The 19,638-nt window shown below is 50.5% G+C and overlaps 1 protein-coding gene across 17 annotated transcripts in view; it reads left to right on the forward strand.

Moving 5' to 3' along the window:
* Positions 1-19,638, forward strand: part of PCM1 (pericentriolar material 1) — an 80,464-nt gene that overhangs the window by 667 nt on the left and 60,159 nt on the right. For 5 of the 17 annotated variants that reach the window (XM_027853608.1, XM_027853612.1, XM_027853610.1 and 2 more), the window contains exons 2-8: positions 4,309-4,428; positions 5,368-5,613; positions 6,305-6,574; positions 7,594-7,764; positions 7,947-8,063; positions 9,429-9,617; positions 17,832-18,009. In XM_027853608.1, the coding sequence (XP_027709409.1) occupies positions 4,333-4,428; positions 5,368-5,613; positions 6,305-6,574; positions 7,594-7,764; positions 7,947-8,063; positions 9,429-9,617; positions 17,832-18,009 (1,267 nt within the window). In that variant the 5' untranslated portion in view covers positions 4,309-4,332. Of the gene's footprint in view, positions 1-148; positions 220-4,308; positions 4,429-5,367; positions 5,614-6,304; positions 6,575-7,593; positions 7,765-7,946; positions 8,064-9,428; positions 9,618-14,712; positions 14,836-17,831; positions 18,010-19,638 lie in introns of those variants that run through there. The other 12 variants (XM_027853616.1, XM_027853619.1, XM_027853623.1 and 9 more) reach the window with 8 other exon arrangements.

The raw sequence follows: 19,638 nt of genomic DNA on the forward strand, positions 1-19,638 counted from the left end.
GGCTCCTGCAGGTGGGGGAGGGGGCGGGGGAGCGGGATCCTTCGGAGGAGGAAGCGCCCGCAGCTGGGGGGAGGGGTGCACCAGGCTGGGCTTTGGAGGAAAGAGTGCAAGAGACTGAGGCCAGGGGAGACGGCGGCCAGGCCTGGGGACACATAGGGGAGGGCCAGAGAGGATCCGTACCGTGCGGTGTCCATGGACGGGCCGGCCTCGCCTCATAGGGTGAGCGCTGGCTGGGAGGGGTCCCAGGCTTCTGAGGGGATGGAGGAGGAGAGGCCGCGGTAAGGGCCCTGGGGCCCCACTGGGGGCAGGTGGCTGGCGAGGCCATGGGCATGCCAGGCGGGAGTGAAGAGGATCTGAGCTGCCGTGGCGACGTACCGTGACAGAGTTAGGGAGGTCTGAAGGACGCCCGAGGAATTCTGATTTGGACAGTGGAGTTTGAGATGCCTCTGGAGCCTCCATCCAGTGTCTGGTTTGAAGGCATTGGTTGAAGTCCTGGGTTCGGGTCCTGCCTCAGGTGGTCACTACTGCATGACCTTGGGTGTGGCTTCACTCACTTCCCTTGTCCCGGTTCCTCACCTGCAGAATGAGGGCCTTGGAGGCGGCATCTACCGCCCCCTCCAGCTTTAGCTCTGATCTCGGGTCCTGCGCTCTGTCTAGATCTGTGGGGACCGCGCGTGGAGCGGGTTCTCTCCTTCCTGGGGTCCCAAACCCTTCTCAGAGTCATGTTTGCAAGTGCCTCCAATACAGGGTGGAGGGTGGAAGGGAACAGTGCTTGTGTGGTCAGGAGAACCGGGTTCTGACCAGGCTCGGGACACTGAAATGGTTCCGTTTGAGGAGTCATTTCCGTCCGAGCATCAGTTTCCCCATTTGTAACCCGGAGCTGATGTGGGGCTGATGGCCACCATGACCCGACCTGTCAGGCTGCTCAGTGCATGTCAGGAGAAAGGTTGGCAGGGCTAAGGACGGCTCTTGGCCCAGGATGCCGAGAGGTCCCCTAGAATCGATCTCAATTTGTTTAGAGGCCATTGGCTACCTGTCGTCGCCCCGAGGAAACCTGGGCCGCTTCCTTGGGAGAAGCGGAGGCTGACCTGACCTCCCAGGAAGATTCCTGAGGAGTCACCAAGCCCGCGTAGTTTCCCTCCCAGGAAGCTTTGAGTGTTGGTTTTCAGTTTCTGGGTTCCCATTTGCAGCAGCCTCACGCTGTATGTTTGGTTACCAAACGGTCCAGGGTAAATACTGGACTGTTGTTAAGGAGAGGAGTTACCCAAACAAATAGTTTAATCTTTGGAGAATCCTCCCAGGTGAGAAACTGTTTGTTTCTAAGCAAGTTAAGAATTTATGGTGGCGCGAAATAAATATTTAGGGAAAACCCACCTGGCTTGTTTTCCTGTTGTTCCTTTGTGTTCCGTTGGATGGTGGTTCCTCTGAAAACTGGGCTGAAGAAGCAGTTGGAGTCAAAAGAAGTCAGAGCTGGCCAAGAGGAAAGAGGAGTGGTCAGAGGAGTAGGAGGGAACCCAGCACCCGGGGCCAAGATGGCAGGATGTCGTGGCCTCTCTAGACGGAGCCACATTTCGGTGTGTGTTGATGCTTGGTTTTTAGCTGGTGTTCTGAGCTGCCCAGGGCTTCGGTGGGGGGGGGGGCTCATGAGCTCCCTCCTAGACACACTCAGAGCCCTGACTTGAGAGCACCCCAGCCATAATAATTTGTGAAATTTTTAGAATTTGGGGTGCTGCCCTGCCAGCCTCCGTTTCCTGTCTGGAAAGTGAAGGTGCTGCAATCAGTGACCTCAGAGGTCCCTTCTAGATAGTTACCATCAATATGTGATCAGTGGCAGCTGGGTTCTTTGGCTAGCCCATTGACATTGAAGAGTAAGAAGCTGTAATAATGGAGGAAAGACAAGGAATTCATTTTTAAGAAGCTTGCTGCAGATTGCTTTTCTGTTTTTCTGTGTCTTAGGTGTTGCTACCTGAAGGATAGGCAGATTTTCATGAGAGGGCAGTTAGTAAACTCGGAGTGGGAATCCCAGGGTTGGAGATGTTGATGTGGGTGTTTCACTGCTCATACTTGTAGACTTCTGTTGGCTCGTTCATGAAATGAGAATGGGATGGCAGGGTGAGCTGAGAGAAGGGTTTGTGATTGGAGGGAGAAGGAATTGACCGGCCAGCCAGCTCCCTTCCCAGATGTCCAGGGGCAGGGAAAGCAGGTGCTGACTTGCCCTGTGCCATCACCTGGCCGGCTGCAGAGAATGGTTCTTGATAGGGGTAAGCCAGTAGCAGATCAGGTATTAGTGACGAGGGGAAGATTGTGAGAGAGGCTGAGGACGCTGAAGCTAAACTGCCCTGAGCTCAGGGAATGGCGTCTCATACCCTTGCTTCCAGGTCAGACTGGGTTTCTAAGCCCAGGACTCCGGTTCTCTTCTCCAGTGCCATCTCACAAGGATCTCTCAGGCTTTTTGTGGGGGCTGCATCCTAGGGGAGACGTAAAGACAACGGAAGCAGTTCCTGCCTCTGTGGCGTTGAGGGTCCAGTACAGACCGCGTGATGAACGTGAGGGAGTGAAGGCTGCCTGCCAGGGGCGTCTGAGGCAGGAAGGGGAGGGCAGCTTTCATGGAGATAGTGGGTAGGATTCAGCCGGAAGAGGGGCGGGGCAGATGTGGGGAGCAGAGCCCACAGAGGTAGAACAGGGCAGAATGGGCAGAGAGGGTGGTCCCAATTAGAGGAGGCCTCAGAGGCCGGGCTGAGGAGTTTGGGTGCTATCAGTAGGCAGGCGATGGAAGCAGGGCGAAGGTCGGGAGCAGAAGATGGTAATCACCTCTCTGGCTAGCCCCAGTGGCGGAAGCTGGAGGCCACAAGAGTTATTGGGAGGTAAATGGAAGATGGTAATAGGCCTGAACCAGAGTAAGAGTTTGGGAAGAAGAGAGGGCGAATCAGCAGGGCTTGGCCAACGGAGAGGGGAAGAGAGACAGACGGCACCAACGTTTGTGACTTCTGGTGCCTTCCCTCCTGAGTTAACTTTATGTTTGTAATATCGATCACTTAATGCATACTGTAATACCGCTTTCTTGCCTTGCATAGGGATTGTTTCCTTCCGGCCTTGGGCTCTAAACCCGCACCACTAGGATGAACCGCTTCTGTGCCCTTGGGGGTCCTCATGCCATGGCTTTTTCCTCTCACTGTGGCTGAGCAAGAGTTGTCTAGAGATGAGGTTCCATTCTTGTATGGTCTCCAGTACCACTGTAGCAAACTTCTGCTTGTGTGGAGAACAGCCCATAGCGTTCAGGTTCATTCGTTCCTTCGGTGGCACGTGCCGGGGTCCCTCCCATGTACAGTGCTTCATCTGATGGACTAAGGAAGACACAAAGCAAATGGAGACAGACTCTGCCTTGTTGCTGGGGGAAGAGGGACTAAGAGGGATGGCTATGATAATCGTCAGCTGGGCAGTGTATATTGTCAGGGTACAGTAATGATAAGATTAGGATTTACCAAGTGCCACAGCAGGTGTGACTTTGGAGAGTCTAATTCTGATGTGGCAGGGTGGGAAGAAGAAGAAAAAATGGTTCCTAATGACTGGCCTGGCCTGGAATGGGAGGACAGAACCAGGCAATCACAGAAGGCTTCCTGGAAGAGACTCGTTGGAGCTGGGCCTTGAATCCAGGAATAGGACAAAAGCACATAAATGCTTCATATTGAACACATGCAAAGTCTCCCAAACAGCTCAAACCGGGGCATGGGATGTGTGGTGGGGCGAGGCACAAGGAAAGTCAATCATGACATTGTGGCAGGCCTCGAACGCCAGGCTAAGGAGGTTGGGCTTTATTCAGGTGCCGTTAGGAAGCCATTGAAGGGTTTTGAGCAGAAAGGTGACATGGTCAGATCTGTATGTAAGAAAGATTACTTTGGTACCACCGTGAAAGAGGAATTAGAGATTGGGAGACCAGTTAGGAAGCTGTTGCATTAGTCCAGGTGTGTAGCAGTGAGGGCCTGAACTAGGGTGGTGTCAGTGGGAATGGAAAGAGGGAGTGAACTGGAGACGTGGACCTAGAATCATGAGCACTTGGTCGTGGTTGGATTGGGAAGGTGGTGGGGCTGGGAAAGGCAAGCTGAAAAGAAGCCCACCCCCAGGCAGGGTGGCCCCGCGGTCTGTGACGTGTGTCTGGCAGTGTCCCGTTTGATGGCATGATATCCTCTTTGTAGAACCTTCTTTTGATGGGGGAGAGGTGTTAAATGAGAGTAAAACTTTCTCTTTTTTTATGTACTAAAAAGTCTGTCTTATGGCTAGGTCTGTTTTTAGCTTCTCTTTGCTTTGTAGGTAATTCTTGATTAATGGGACAGCATGGCCACCGGAGGAGGTCCTTTTGAAGAAGGCAGGAATGCTCAAGATTTGCCAAGCTGGAGTAATGAGAGTGTGGACGACCGGCTGAACAATATGGTACGGTTGTCCTAGAAATCGCAGTCATATGGGGGCCGTGTTTATTGTAGTCACTGTTCCCCAAAGGATCAGCCCGGCTTAGCCCATGAAAACTCTGTCGCACCAACGTGTTCATTCTGTCAGGCGAGCAGTATTGAGGGGGCTTAGTAATTGTTGAAACATAGCAGTCAGGATGGGAAGCCTTCAGAGGTCTTACAGATGAGGAGAACAGGTTTTGGGAGGTGAGAGAAATCACCCGGCCAGGAAGGAAAAGGGCCAGGAGTGAAACCCAGCCAACACTGAGTGCAGAGCTCTTTCCATCGGGGCTCTCTCCTCTGTCCCCTCGGGGTCATAGGCATCTGGCGGTGTCCGCGGGCTCCAGCTGGCTTAGCTTGGCAGAAAGCAGTAGGGAGCTGTGGTCTCTGATGTAAGGATTGGTCATTCCCTGGTGGGCCGTCATCAGGGCTACCTCGTGGGGCTTGGTTGCTGCCAATCTAAGTTTTCTCAGGATTCATCACAGACTGATGAAGGTTCTGTGATCTCAGCAGGTTCTCTTAGTATGCTTGAGGCAGAACCCCCAGGCTGCTGTATTTCAACTGAAGCTTGGATACAGGATTATGGACCTTGGGTTAAATTCAGTTTAGCGGGCATTTTAGTGCTTTAAGCGTGCTGGGGACACAGACAGTGGTTAGTATATGACAGGTGAGGGTTAGAGCTGGGGCCAGAGGGAGACCCGCTCCCAGAAGCACAGGGTATACAGTTTCAGGCTGAGTAATTTCTAAAAAATTGGGCCAGTGAAAATTGCGTCAGTCTTTGAAACTACTTAACTGCCTGAAAACCGACATATTATGCATTACCATTTTAAGGCCGAGCAAATTTTGTTCCCTAAATAAAATATCTACCTTTGCTAAAGGACTAACTGACTCTGACTTTATTGCTTTTTTCCCCCTCCTTTTTAAGGATTGGGGTGGCCAGCAAAAGAAAGCAAACAGATCAGCAGAGAAAAACAAGAAGAAATTTGGTGTCGAGGGTGAAAAGAGGGTAATGAATGACATTTCCCCTGAGTCGTCCCCGGGAGTTGGACGGAGAAAGACGAGGACGCCTCACACCTTTCCTCACAGCAGATATGTGACGCAGATGTCTGTTCCCGAGCAGGCCGAACTGGACAAGCTGAGGCAGCGGATAAATTTCAGCGACTTAGATCAGGTTTGTGCGTTGCTGGCGGGGGAGATACCATCCTTAAATCCGAGGTAGGGGCAGAGGCCCGCAGGGCTGACTCTGGGATGACCGAGGGCTGCTTCCTGGGCAGGCGTTTGTCTCTGGCTCCAGCAGGTCGGGTCTGAGGCTCGAGAACCGGAAGGGTCTTGGTGTTGTACTCGGCTCGTGCTTTGTAACCAAGCACACGGTAACATTGGTTCACAAGGCTGGATCCAAGACTCATTTTAAGATGTGCTGTTGTATTTGTCAGGGGCCCCGGTTCAGAAATGCTGGATTTGGTGACTCCTCCAGAAGAGATGGAGGTTTTTAGAGGTGGATTTAGTGTTCCCAGCATCGGGCCTCTCCTACCCAGGGAGTACTCCGTGCTGCGTGAGGTTTGTGTCCTGGCAGATTCAGGCCCAGGGTGACGGAATCGGTTAGCAGTCTGAACTGGCTTTTTTAAGCCAGTGTCTTCTGCTGATGTACCAGTGGACTGTGGTTCTTAGGCCTGCAGCCTCCCAGAAATCTGTGGACAAGTACTCGTTGTGACTGTCGTTCAGAGACATCAGGTCTGTGGTCTCTGACCCAGTGTAGGGAGAGCGAGCTGAGAGCCATGCCCGAGCGGTCTGAGGAGACAGTGAGCTGGGCAAGCAGGCTGTGGGGTTCATGCTGGCGGGGTCGGGTTTCTTTTTCACTCCAGAGGAGCATCGGAAGCGATTCCCAAGGCAGAGCCACAGCTGCTAACAACAAACGTCAGCTTGCGGAGAACAGGAAGCCGTACAACTTTTTGTCAGTGCAGATTAATACAAACAAAAGCAAAGATGTGGGTCCAAGCCCTCAAACGAGGGAGACGAGTGGGCCGTCGCAGTGTAAAGAGTTATTTGCATCTGCTTTGAGTAGAGACCTTCTACAAAACTGTCAAGTGTCTGAGGAGGATGGGAGAGGAGAGCCTGCGATGGACAGCAGCCAGGTAATGTGCTTCTCACCTGTGTGTCTCTTCTGGTCTTTGCCCACATTCCCCCCCCCCCCCAAAGGAGAGAGCCTTTGAAAAGAAATCTGACGTGCATGGGGGCGTACACGTGGTTAGTTTTGTTAGGGTAAGTAGAAACTGTTTTTTGTTTGTCTTCCCCGCTAGAGAAAAACGTTCTAAGTGATCTTCCTAACACGCTCAAAATATGTGAAAGTTTGCAGGATTATGGAGTGTTGCGGCTGAGAACCGCTGATGTACACACAGGCCCTCTAGAAGCGACTGATTGGCAGAAAACTAGAATAGAGAAAAAGATCACATTGGTACCACCGGCACTGGTGGTTGTTGATAGAATGTTGGACTCAGTCCCGTGTCCCTGACTGTCACAGGCCTCATCTGAAAAAGGACTACAGTCATACGTGTAACACCTACTTTATAGGCTGGTGGAGAGGCTTAGAGGAGGACATTTGGGCAAAAAGCATTTTGTAGGTTTTCAAAGAGGACAGCGTAAACGTCAGCTGCTCTGCTGACCTTGGGGTAAGCGTTGTGACCGTCGGTCGCTGTCAGACACACGTTAGGTGCCATCCCCAGTGCCCGGCACACAGGTGTCACCTAGTCCACGCTGGTGGACAGACGTAGAGGACGGTTGTGCATCAGTGAGGGACACCAGCCAGGAGGTGCTTTTGGACTCCATCTCCCCTATCAGTTTGTTAGCGTTCTAGGGTCATTTGGGTTCTTTTTGGACTTGAGTGTCGATTGGAAGCAACTGCTTCCCCCCAGCCTACTGTACTCTTGGGTTAATTTTAAAACAAACAAATGCATGAGCCTAACTCCTTTTGATATTGCTCCTTCAAACAAACGATGTTGCCACCCTGAGCACTGGTGCGGGTGCGTGGATCCTGCTCCGTCTGCCCTGTGAGTATGAGGCCTGCAGCAGGTCAAAAGCCTCCGGGGGTCGGTGACGCGCTACTGCTCACATCTTCCCCAAGTGCCCCTTAACTGACGGAATGTCCTCTCTGCAGATTGTGAGCAGGCTGGTTCAGATTCGGGACTATATTGCCAAGGCTAGTTCCATGCGGGATGATCTGGTAGAGAAAAATGAGAGATCTGCCAATGTTGAGCGCCTCACACACCTTATAGATCATCTTAAAGAACAAGAAAAGTCCTACCTGAAATTTCTGCAGAAGATGCTTGTGAGTGTTAGACCTTTTCACCTTGATCCACTTTCAGTCCTGCGCCAGCAGGACTCATGACCTGGTGCGTGTTCTGACGGCATCATGGGAGCGGTGTGTTATGTTCAAGACCGAGTGCCCCCATTTCATTTCTGTTGTCCCTTTTTAATAGCTGTATGATTGATACCACTACAATATTTCAGGCTAGAGAGAAGGAGGAGGACCATGTTCGGACCGTAGATTCCGCTGTGGGATCTGGTTCTGTAGCTGAGAGCACATCGCTAATCATAGATGTGCAGTCTGGGGCTTCCGACGCCACGGTAAGCTGCCTTTCAGTCCTTACGCTGCTGGGGATGAAGGTGCCAATTCTTGGTGCGTTTAATGAGTGGTGACGTGGGTAGGAGCACACAGGCATGCCCAGATGTGGTACCGTAGGGAGCACTCAACGTCCGAGCAGTTGGGCTTCCCTTTAGTTAGCAAAGCTTAGGGACGCCATTCTAATACAGTCTCCTCATTGAGCAGCAGTTTTATCATTTCTGAAAAGAGGACGCTGTGGGAAGAAATCATTGCAGTCTCTTATTGTGGGGGGGGGGTCGGGGTCAGGGTCGTCGAGACCCAAAGTCCCCCGCGTTTTGGACCTTTCAGTCCCCATCTGTTCAGGGTTAGCCTGGCCACTCACGGAGCCCAGTGAGCCCCAAACCCTGCGGATCAAGCTGCTTTACCCAGTGTTGAGGGAGCTGGCTTGGGTACTGATAGATCACAGGGGGAGATTGGACTCAGATGTTCCAGAAAAACAGGGGCTACCAAACACGACTTTTCCTTGGAGAGAGGAGGGATTTCAGAAGCTTTGGGCTGCGAGTAGAGTAGACTGACTAGTTAGACTCAGAAAATGGGAGAGCACCGGGCCCGCCTCACCGTCCCATGGTGACTCTGAGGGTCCAGTGACGTGATAGCCGCACAGCTCTCAGCACGGGCCTGGCACACAGTAGGCGCTGTAGAACTGTTCTCTATTATTCTTACCCAGGAGCTGGTCTTTGCTCAGACTCAGTAGTTGAGCTTCGTCAGTGAAATGCCCCTGGAGAGAGAAGGGAGCTCACAGAGTAGTGACCGGGGGTTTCTGGGGGGGTATGGGGCAGGGTTTGAGGATAATGTACAAGGATCACTGGCATTAGGAAGTGAGTTACATTTCCTTTGCCTGCTTCATCTGTTATGTTCACCCCGAGGAAACTACCTGCTTTCCCCTTCTTTCAGTTATTTCCACAGCAGCCATGGTACGACTGGCTGCTTGGACAAGTTGAGCAGATCAGCTGGAAGGGGGCTTCAGCGGAGGGAAATTTATTCTTCCAGCTAGCACAGATTTGCCCCAGAATCAACCTTCCCACTTTATTTATTCTGCCAGTTGTGATCAGGGGTGGGGGATGGAGATATGTTCATCAGGATGGTGGTGGAGAGGTGGTAGCTCCCAGTCAGAGGATGGTGAGGGGATGGGCAGTCAGACATTGCCTGGGCAGGGGTCACTCGGCTGCCTATCAGAGCTCAGCCGGTATTCCGGCAACTTGAGGAGCACTCTGCCTCTGGGAGGGCAAGGCCTGGGCAGGGTGGGCTGGTGAGTGGGTGGGCCTTGGTTATGAGGCTGCCTGTAAATATGTGTTAAGAGAATTAATGCACTACACTATTTAATAAAGGAAGCATCTTGTAGTCTGAGAATTCGGCCCTGCATTGAGGACAAACTAGGGGATTCAGCTTCCCAAGGACAGGTTTCAGACATTGACGTCCCTACAAGTCCCAAAGGGAAAGGTGACAGACCTGCTCAGAGTGACAGGGAGATATGGCCTGATAGGAAGTATAGCCAAGGACGTGGATTATCTGCAAAGGTACAGCTGCTGCGCCACTCCCGGAGCGGAGTGGGGATGGGTGTGGGGGGCGGGGCGGGGGGGGCCCTCTCTCGTGTGCCTGCTTTCTTGACTTTCTATGGCCATCCCCGTTTCCAGTGGTCCCTGTTATTAACCTCCAGGATTTGTGAGGGTTTTTCACATTGCATGAACCTAAAGATTAACCACTTTAGCCCATCCCCTCTCTTCATACGGAGGGCTCTGCCTCGAAAATATTTTCTGAGCTTCACAGCTTAGGAAGAGTTGCCTCTTGGACGTGTCTGATGGTCTTGGATTCCAAGTGAAGGTCGTGTTGGGGGAGCGGTGGTGGGGACTGGCCCTGGGGTAGCAGATCAGGTTTCCTGGAGCTAGCAGGACTGAAAAGACAGCGGATCATTTTTTCCCTGCCTTTTGTCAGAAGGAAATGTTTTTAGTGTTTCCTTTTGCTTATTTATGTGTTAGTTGAAAGTTCTTTCAACTCATTATTCCATAGTCAGATTGAGTGCTGGGATCATTTCCTCCAGAGTTTTTCACAAATGTCCTCTGTTTTAAATTTGCCATGTTTGTCCTTAATGCCCATAGGGTTCAAAGATAACTGCCCCTCCAAGTTAGCCCCGTGGAAAGTAATTCAAGGTAGTATGTGTCTAATTTGACAAGAAATGTTATTTTGTAAGACTTTCTTCCTCAGGGCAAAACTTCTTTTGTTTGCTGAGAAGTATTTCCTTCTTGTTTCTATGGGATGGGGATTAGACCTGTGATTTCATTTTTGTTGAAGACTCCCCCGCAGGCGGCACCTTCTCCCACGGCGATTGGGCATCCCCAGCCACCTCGCTGAAGAGTCTTCTGAAGTCGCCTGAAGCCCTGTGAGAAGGGATTTGCTCATGGCCAGTGTGTGTCAGGACTTGAACCCAGATCCAGGCTGGCTCTCTATGCACAAGACCGTGCTTGCTGCCTTTCTTTTATTCGTGTGATGACTTTAAAGGCCAAACCAGATGGCTTAACCGGCATTGTGTTGGTGGCTTGGTGGACTTGTGTAGGAATTTGGAGTTGGTGATGAGAGAATACCGGCTGGGGAGAATGTGCCAGGCGGCTCTTTGATCTGTAGCCCAGCAAAAGAGGGAGGGCAGCGGGGCCTGGGAAGAGCGATGCTGGCAGAAAGTAGACTGGGAAAGGAGACGCAGGGGGGGCGTAGGCCGTGGGCCCCAGCGTGGATGATCTTGGGGAGACCTGGGGACACGTCCTTCAGTTACTCAGAAATACCATTCTGAGAAAGGGCCCTAGGTTGTACCAGACTGACTGCCAGAGTGTGTACGTACACACCCACCCCCCCCACACACACACACCCCACACCACATACACACATAACACATCCACACACCACATCCACACCCCACACACACAACACATATGCACACACCACACCACCTCCACACACACCACATAACACGCCACACCAGATACACACATAACACATATACACACCACACCCCCCCACACGCATCACAGACACACACCCATACACACCCCCCCCACACACATACACACATACCACATAACACCCATATACATGCACATACACCACACCTACACACCATACACATGCACATACACATACCACATACCCCCCCTCCACATACACACATGTACACACACCGCATACACAAATACCACATATACACACATACACATCATATGTACACACACCACATACACACCACATGCATACATGCACACTACACATACCATGCACGCATACTGTGCACACATACATATGACACATACCACATACTACACACGCATGCCACTTACACAAATCCCCATACACACTACATACAACAATGCATGCACACCACATACACAGACTACACATACCATGCACGCACACACCCCCACAACATGCACACACATACATACACACGACACAACACCACATACTACACACGACACATACACAAATACCACATACACATACTACACATACATCACACACATGCATACACACACGCCATTAAAGGCTCCTGTTAGAGAAGTGTTGTATTACTTATTGCTTCATTTCCCTAATTCATGCTCCTAAGAGGTGGTTAAGCAGATAGTGGCAGCTGCAGTCACAAATTCTAGTCTGTGAATGTTATTTGCCAACACGTCTGTAGGCAGTGTGTTTGGTTTAATTTACTGTTTTTATTTGATGCCTTGCCAGATGCTGCTTTGGCTAAAGTATAAGCTAAATATAAAGCTAAATTTGTATTTAGGTCAGATGATTCAGTTGTTTTCTGTTTGCTCTTCTCTTATCCTAGTTAAATACAATTTTTCACAGCAATCTCCTTCTGAGATGCGATATGGCAAAACAGTTGCAGAGAGCTGGCCGTGTTGGCCGGAAGGCCTGGTTCCAGGCCTGCCCCGACACACCCACCCCGGGCGGGCAGCTAGCGGAGCCTCTCCAGGCTCCCAGGTGGCTTTCAAAGACTGATGTAAATTCTGGAGTGTGTTCTGGTCTGCTTTAGTCAAGGACGTTGTCCCCTGGGCCCCTATACCCGTGAAACCCCAGAGAGCTGAGTTCTTCTCCCTCCCACCCCCAGTACGTTAATTGAAAAAATAAACTTTGTATTTCTGGATTTGCTTCCGTTTCCCTCCAGTTGTCCAGTTTTAGCGTTCCTAATGAACAATGCCCACTCTGCTTTATTATGTGCGCCCCACATTAGTCAGAATGATTTGTAATTCTTAGAAGAATGACATCCCTAATGCCAGACTCACCTCTTGTCCATTTCTTTCCTCTTCCAACTGTCTCTCGTGGGTCGTTCCCCCCAGGGTCCCCTTTTCAAATGTTGTAGGATTCTGTCATTAAGAAGGGAAAAGGAAAATCAGGATTCTACCAGAGACCATTGATCAGGTTTAATTCACGGCAGCTTAGTGACTGCAGAATGTTGGCTTAGCACCTGGAAGACCTGGGTTGGAGCATCACTTGGACCCTACCTGGTCGTGTGCGCCTGAGCAGCCCCCTTCTCAAGCGGCAGAGGAGGTGCTGACAAACAGGCTGTTTTTTCCCAAGTCTACCCTCGATTGTTACCCCTAGGTTTTAAGTGGGGCTTAAACCGGGTGAGTTACCGGGATGTTGGAGAACATTCATCCCCCGCCTCTTGGATCAGTCTCTTCACCGTGACGACGTGTATAGCATGGCACAGTCCTATGGCACCATACCATCTCCTTTGGGCAAGCTTTGTAATTCTGGAACTTTGCAGCTTTTCAGTTTGTCCATATCTCCGTTCAGTGTTCTTCCTTCCCTCACCTGCTGGTCAGTTCCCTCAAAGTCTTCTAGGCACCTGGAGACTGAAGAAAAGAAAACAAACCAGCCCAGACATCTTTGGGAAGTAGATGCTTTACATACGGATGAAATTGCCCAGACCTCAGAGCTTTACCTACAGCTCTTGTAATGACAGGCTCAGTGTAGTCTGGATCGAGAAGAAAGTGTCAGCCTAAGGACGACCTCTCTCCAATCTCTAGAACACCAGCCTTTGTATTACCTTGGCCACAACAATTATTTTTTCTTTATAGCAAAAGTTAGCAGATTTTTGTTTTGTTTTGTTTTGTTTTGTTTTTGTAAAAGCAGTCTTTGTATTGTCCTTCCAATTTGAAGAAGCCTCTCCAGCATTGTAGAAGGAGCCGGGACAGCCCTCTGCCCGTCGGGTCCCTCTGAAGGCTTTTGCCTCAGTTCTTGGTATTGTCTTTTAACTTCTGACCACACTCGCCTTTGTACTTTGGTGTGACTCATCCTGGTTCACTGTGGGCTTGAATGGTCCTTGAAATGCTTGGCTTCAATATCTCTAACAGTCACTGAAGTGTGCTCCTTGTGAGCTACGCGTATTACATTTCCATGGAGTAGTATCCACTCTTACAAAGCACAGAAGAAGAGAGCAATGAATCCGTATCTGTAGGGCTGGCCCTCCACTGGCCAGACTAAGAAAGGGCCCTGGGGTAAGCACTCCCTTTGGTTTCCTTTGGCCCTGGTCGAAGCACATGCCTGGTCGTTGCCGCCAACAGCAACCCCGTGAAGCCGTGTAGGCGTTGTTACTCACACTTTCGGCTCGGGGGCATCGTCGGAGCTCTGCATTTTCCTGAAGGCGGCTGCTCCCTCCTCCGGAGGAGCCTCAAGCCAGCCTCTTGAAGGGCCGCAGGTCTCTCCCAGGAGGCTTGTGGCCTTCGTGCCTCCCACATGGCGTTGGATGCCAGCAGCGGCACGTGGAGGACCTCGCCGTCGGAGGGAACGCCTTCTTCAGCACGAGCTCTGCTCTGGCGAGTGTCAGCCTGCTTGTTAGGGGGCTCGCGAGCAGAGGCTTGGGATGTGTGAAAGGATGCGCTGTGTCCAGGACAAGCCTGCAGGGCCGCCCTCCTTGACTAAACCAGTTGTCGTCACATCAGCAGACGCGCACGGGGATCTTGTGTTTGCTCCGTCTTCCATCTGTTGTCACTTTACCACGCCTGCCTCGGTTTGCTCAGCTGTCCAAGGGCGTCCTGCCAGGGTTGTGGTGAGGATCCAGGGAGGTCATCTTTGTAGAAGCTCTGAGCCTGGGGCCGGGGCCAGGCGCTGCTGTGGGGGATGCTCTGCGGACGCTTGTTCCCCTCACCCTTCCGCCCTCCCCCGCCTGTGATGGTAGACGTGGAGCCGAGTTGGTGCTTCCTGCAGGAAAGGAGGCAGAGAGGTTTTTGTGGCTCCCTTTTTGTCCTGCGTTGACAAGGCCCAAGATTTCTCCCCACCCCTTTGGTATGTCCCCCTCCTTCTCCTAGCCTTTGGATCACTCCTCTCCACTCAGGAGCTGCAGGCTCACAGACTCAGACCGCACTGCTTCCAGCCTTCCCGTTTTACAGATGAGCAGCTGAGGCAGGCAGGGTCACCAGAGTAGACCCCCGAGCTCCTTCTCTTGTACTGCCCCGCCTCCACTTCCCAGGCAATTGGACCGCTGCCAGCCTGCTAGTGGTGAAAAGAGTTTGTTTTGTAACCTCTGCTAATCTCTTCGTTTTTATTCGTGGACTTCCCTGATTTCATCCTTACATGCTGTCATCGTCATCGTCACCAGACATTTATTAAGCGCTTCCTGTGTTCCAGGCACTGTGCTCCGCGCTGGGGATGCAAAGAAAGGCACCGATAGGGGGCGTGCCCTCCAGGAGCTCTCCCATCTCATGGGGGAGCCGAGGCGTGCATCGCAATGCAAACACGCATTGGTGCAGAGTAAGTGAGAGGCGATCCTCGAGGGAGGGAAGGCAGAGGGGGAGCTTTGCTTCTCTCGTCTCTGCCCAGCTGGCTTGTTCTTTGCCTCTTTGTCCTGGGCGGTAGTGGGCATTAGTGCGTCTGCTGCATACAAGATGGAGCCGCAGCCCATGAGATGCTGCTTCTTGTACAGTCAGCTCTGCCAGTTCGTCTCTCTGCAGCCCATCCTTCCTTTCACTGCAGCTTCCTTCTTCAGTTCTTCCTGTTGACCAGACCCCTTCGTTTCCTCCAGCAGCGTGTGTGGACCCTTAGACAAGGCTCCACGTTTGGGCTGCCTGATAACTGTGGAGCTCAGCCCCCTCTGCCCTCTTCTCCTCTACCTTGCCCACACAGGACCAGGGGCCATTTTATTTGAGGGAGACTTCATCCCCCAGTGGTGGGCCACGCTTCTGCTAGTTGTGAGACTCTGAAATGGGCCTTGAAAGCAGGCTCCTCCTGGTTCTGAGCCTTTCCAGCCTTTGCTGTGCTGGCCCAGCCTTCAGGAACCCAGCATCATCCCCACCCCACGAGTGATCAGAAGAAGGTGGGGCCTGTGGGATGCTTTTACAAGTGACCCTGAGGAGGGAGTTTCCAGCAGGAATGCCCCAGGTGGAGGGGAGAGACATGGCAGCCCCTGGGCATTGGCCTCAGAAAATTCTTGTGAGCCAGACTCTGAACGAGCAGCCTTCTCTGCTGCCTGAGCCCCGGTGTGGAGAAATGGAAGGTGTACAACAGCATCATCTAGTTATGCTTCTGGGGCGTGGACCTCCAGAATGTGAGTTGTTCCCTAGGCAGAGGAGCCATCTGATGGTCATTTGTAGAGGATTTCCCTGAGATACTCTTCTCATCCGCTGTAGTGACCACAAAGGCTGGTTCAGTGCGGGGAATCTTCCAGTAAAACAGAGAACATCTCTGTTGGATCAGAGTATACTATGGCCTTGATTACCACCCCAGCTACCAGAGGTTCTTTTTGGGGTCTGACTTCTCTTTCCTTCTCTTTAGTCGTTTCTGGTCCTTTCTCCCCACTCACATGTGTTTTCTATAGTTCTTAGTAAAAATTGAAGGCAAGTGTAAAGCATAGGAGGGGGTGGCAGCTTCTTCCTTTGGCCTTCAGTCTGGAGGGCACGTCCGGGTAATGCAGAGCTTCTCCTCATGCTGAGACAAGTCAGACTTGTTAGGCAGTAGATACACGCGGGGCAACCAATGGCTGACAAGAAGGAATGGGGTTTTGTGTGGTCAAGTTACACAGAGCAGGCAGGGTTGGAAAAGGCAGAGTGGGTCCATGGAGGCCACCCTCATTGGCTGGCTGTCACTTGCCTGTTCTCTCTTCCTCAGTCCTCTTGGCCTTGATTACGTTACCAGAACGTCCCTGACCCAAACTCTGCTGACGAGGCAGGAGTGTTCAGCGCTGACACAGTTATCGCTAACTGCCTCCAAGTCCCCATGGTGTATACAGATAGATACAATATAGCTCTCAGAAGTATAAAATGGGTGGGATTATCTGTTTCATATGCTGCTTTTCCTACCCTGTCATTGTGGAGCTCACATAATGGTGGACTCCTTTTCAATGGAGTCCTGATACAGAAGGAAAGAATCTCAGCAGCATAGGAGGACTTCAGAGACTTCTTACCAGCCAGGAATTAATGAGGGGCTTGCATTCCAGAAGACTATAAATTGTAGTTACTCTCACTTACTTGGGGTGTTCTTTCTTCAGGTCCTGACAAGTATGTAAATGTTTGTGAATGGGAGTTGGGAGGGACAGTCACACAAAAGTGACTTTCTTTTCTTCTCCCTGATTTCTCCAGAGAACCAAAACATGTCTGTAAACTAGTTCAGCGCAGTTTGACTTCACAGAGAGAAGGTATATTCAGTGAACAACTTAGGTTCTCTTTTGCAAACTCTTTAGAGTTCCTTATGCAGAAAACCTTAACCCTATAAGACTTTTTGGGGGTGGAAATTTAGAGTTTACTAAATGTAAATTCAAATTTAGGAGAAAGTTTCTAATAAAAATGTTAAGTATGAGGCATGTTATATTCTATTTAAGATAACTCACTGAAAAATATTATATCAGAAAGTCATTGATAAAAAAGTCCATTGAAATTTGTGCCACCGTTTTCTGACTTGCACATTAAGCTGTTATATCTTTTTAGGGGCCTCATGCTTAAGTATGTGACTTTAAGAAGTCATGTTTTTCCTCTGGTAGGGTTGCCTTTACTTTTTTCTAACTAGAGTTTTTGGAATGAAATGTAAAATCTGTTCGTTAGTTTTAAGTAGGATAGGGCAGTCGCATAGATACTACCTTTGGGCAGGACCACACCGAGGTTAACCTTATTGGCATTGGTGAGAAACTGGCTTCTCTGAAAGTGGGGCGTCAGGGTCAGTGATGTGATCCTTATTTTGAGAGAAAAAACTTAAAGGTCAGTGACTTACCTTAAAATGGAGCATTGCATATTTCTAAGCTATTTCCATAATCTAAGGGTATCTACCATATTAATAAGATAAAATTAATAATTGAAGTTCAGTGTAATTGAGTTAAAACTTTGCCATATAAAAATGTCAAGCCAGTCCTTCCTGTCTTTGGTTAGGAGTGCCCTGAGTATTTCTGAAGGGTTTGGGGAGGTTTTGGTTTTGGTGCCAGCTGAAGAGGAGGTGTCATAATGTGGCTTGTCTGAAAGACATGGTGCTGGGGCACTGCCCAGATGTGTGCTTTTGTGGTCCTTCTCTGATCACGTATGCCCTCTCTCTGTTCCCCTGAATGTGTCTTCTCTCTCTTCCTTGTCCCCGTCCTGTGTTCACTGCCTTCATAGTGCGTGCTCTGTTTCTGGAGCCATTCAGATCTCACACTCTTACTCCAGACTATGAAAAGTTTGTTCTGAGGGGTTTATCTTTCACTGGTGTAAAGATGTGGTTGTGTGTCTGGGGGTGCAGTCGAACACTTGGACAACTCAGAATTAAGTATGGGTTGATTTATTCCCCAGGCCAGAGATCCTCAGCAGCAGCCAAGGGAAGAGCTGGAGAGCTTGAAGAAACAACATGATCTGTTAAAAAGAATGTTACAGCAGCAGGAGGAGTTGAGAGCTTTACAAGGAAGGCAAGCGGCTCTCCTGGCTCTGCAGCACAAGGCTGAGCAAGCCATCTCTGTGATGGATGATTCCGGTAAGCCAGGGAGAAGTGGGGAGAAGCGCAGTGTTGGAGGCTGGCCCCCATAACTGGGCTCCTGATCTCAGGGCTGAGTCAGAGACCTGCGCCCAACTCACTGTGTCCTCTGCTTAGCTAGAAAAGGTGTCCCTAGCACCTCCTGGACAGTGCGGCGTGAGCTGTGCCCAGATTTGTGCACCCTCTTGTAGGGCTGCGATCCTTAGTGCTCGTACTCCCACCTTGTATACTCACCACTTGTCCATAGCTGAGGCAGATCAAAAGTTCCTTGGGACTGAACAGAGTGGCCACAGTCTCTGATGTCATGGATGTATCCTCAGGTATTAGGTCATAATATCAAGTAGTTCAGTCAGAAAAATCAGATTCTTCTCATTTTCATAGCACCTCCCTTGTTAAATGTTAAGGGTGGTTATGTAGTTCTGATTCTTTTCTCTTTGACCAAGGGCTCGCACCTAGGTGATGACAGTGTCAGAGGAGAGAAGGGGGTATATTCTACAAAGGTAGAAATGACAGGATTTGGCAACCAGTCAGATTTAGGAGGAATCGTGGGGGACACCCAAGTTGTGAGCCTGGGGGACTAGGAGGATACTGTTGTCTTCTACAGTAATAGGGAAGGGATGAGGGAGAAGTGTCGAGCGGGAAAGAGAACGAGTTCTGTTTTGAACGTGTTGAGTTTAAAGTGTCTACTGGACACCCAGTTTGAGATGTTTAATGGGTGGTTGGAGAGCTGGAGATCTCCTGAGATCTAAGAGACTGGGGATCATCTGAGAGGTTAAGACTTCGTAAGTACATTGAGGACAATCTTGGGAGCTGATGAGATCCCCAAGTAAAGCAATGTGGAGGGAGAAGAGAAGAGGGCCCAGGGCAAAGCCCTGAGGAACACCTGTGGTTGGGGGCATGATGTGGAGGAGGATCCAGCAAAAGAGACAGAGAAGGAGCCATCGGAGGAGAGCCAGGAGAGAGGCACGTCCTGAAAACCTAGAGAGGAGAGAGGGATCGCCACGGAGCAGGAGCTGGTCACTTTGGTGAGAATGGATTCGGTGGAGAGAGAGAGCAGGGGTGGGGGGCTCAAGTGAGGACTTTGGAGAACAGAGTAGATAGGGGTATGTTTGTAGGCAGCAGAGAAGGGGCCAATGCACAGGCAGAGTTGGGAGATGACTGAACACATGGGCGAGTCAATGAACCTCCGTTGACTTCCGTGGGACCAAGCCGTCTCTGGGGTCCTTTTCATTTCCTGATCCCATGATTCTGTAGTATCAGAGAGTAGAAAATAAATTTAAAGAAGCTTGTCTCTGATTTTAAAAGTAAAGCGAAATCATGAAATGTGCAATGTATTTTATTGTGGATTTTTTATTCTCATAAAGAGTTGTGGCATAGATTTAAAATCAAGTTCTCCATGTCTCTTAGAAATATCTTGGAGGAAACTTGTGAATAAAAAACATAATTGTATGTTGTTATTGTTGGTAAGGATAAAAATAATAAGGTTTAGAAAACCCTTTCTTTCCATCCCCAGATCTCTTCAGTGTCAGCATTCCCCCTCTCCCTGCCAATCACCACCTGGGTAGGGAGCTCTCCCTTTTTAGACTTTGCACAGAGGTTCAACCCTCCCTGTTGGTATGGCTTCCACGT

The sequence above is a fragment of the Vombatus ursinus genome, unplaced genomic scaffold, assembly GCF_900497805.2.
Source record: "Vombatus ursinus unplaced genomic scaffold, bare-nosed wombat genome assembly UNPS02010193.1, whole genome shotgun sequence".
Taxonomy (NCBI): Eukaryota; Metazoa; Chordata; class Mammalia; order Diprotodontia; family Vombatidae; genus Vombatus; species Vombatus ursinus.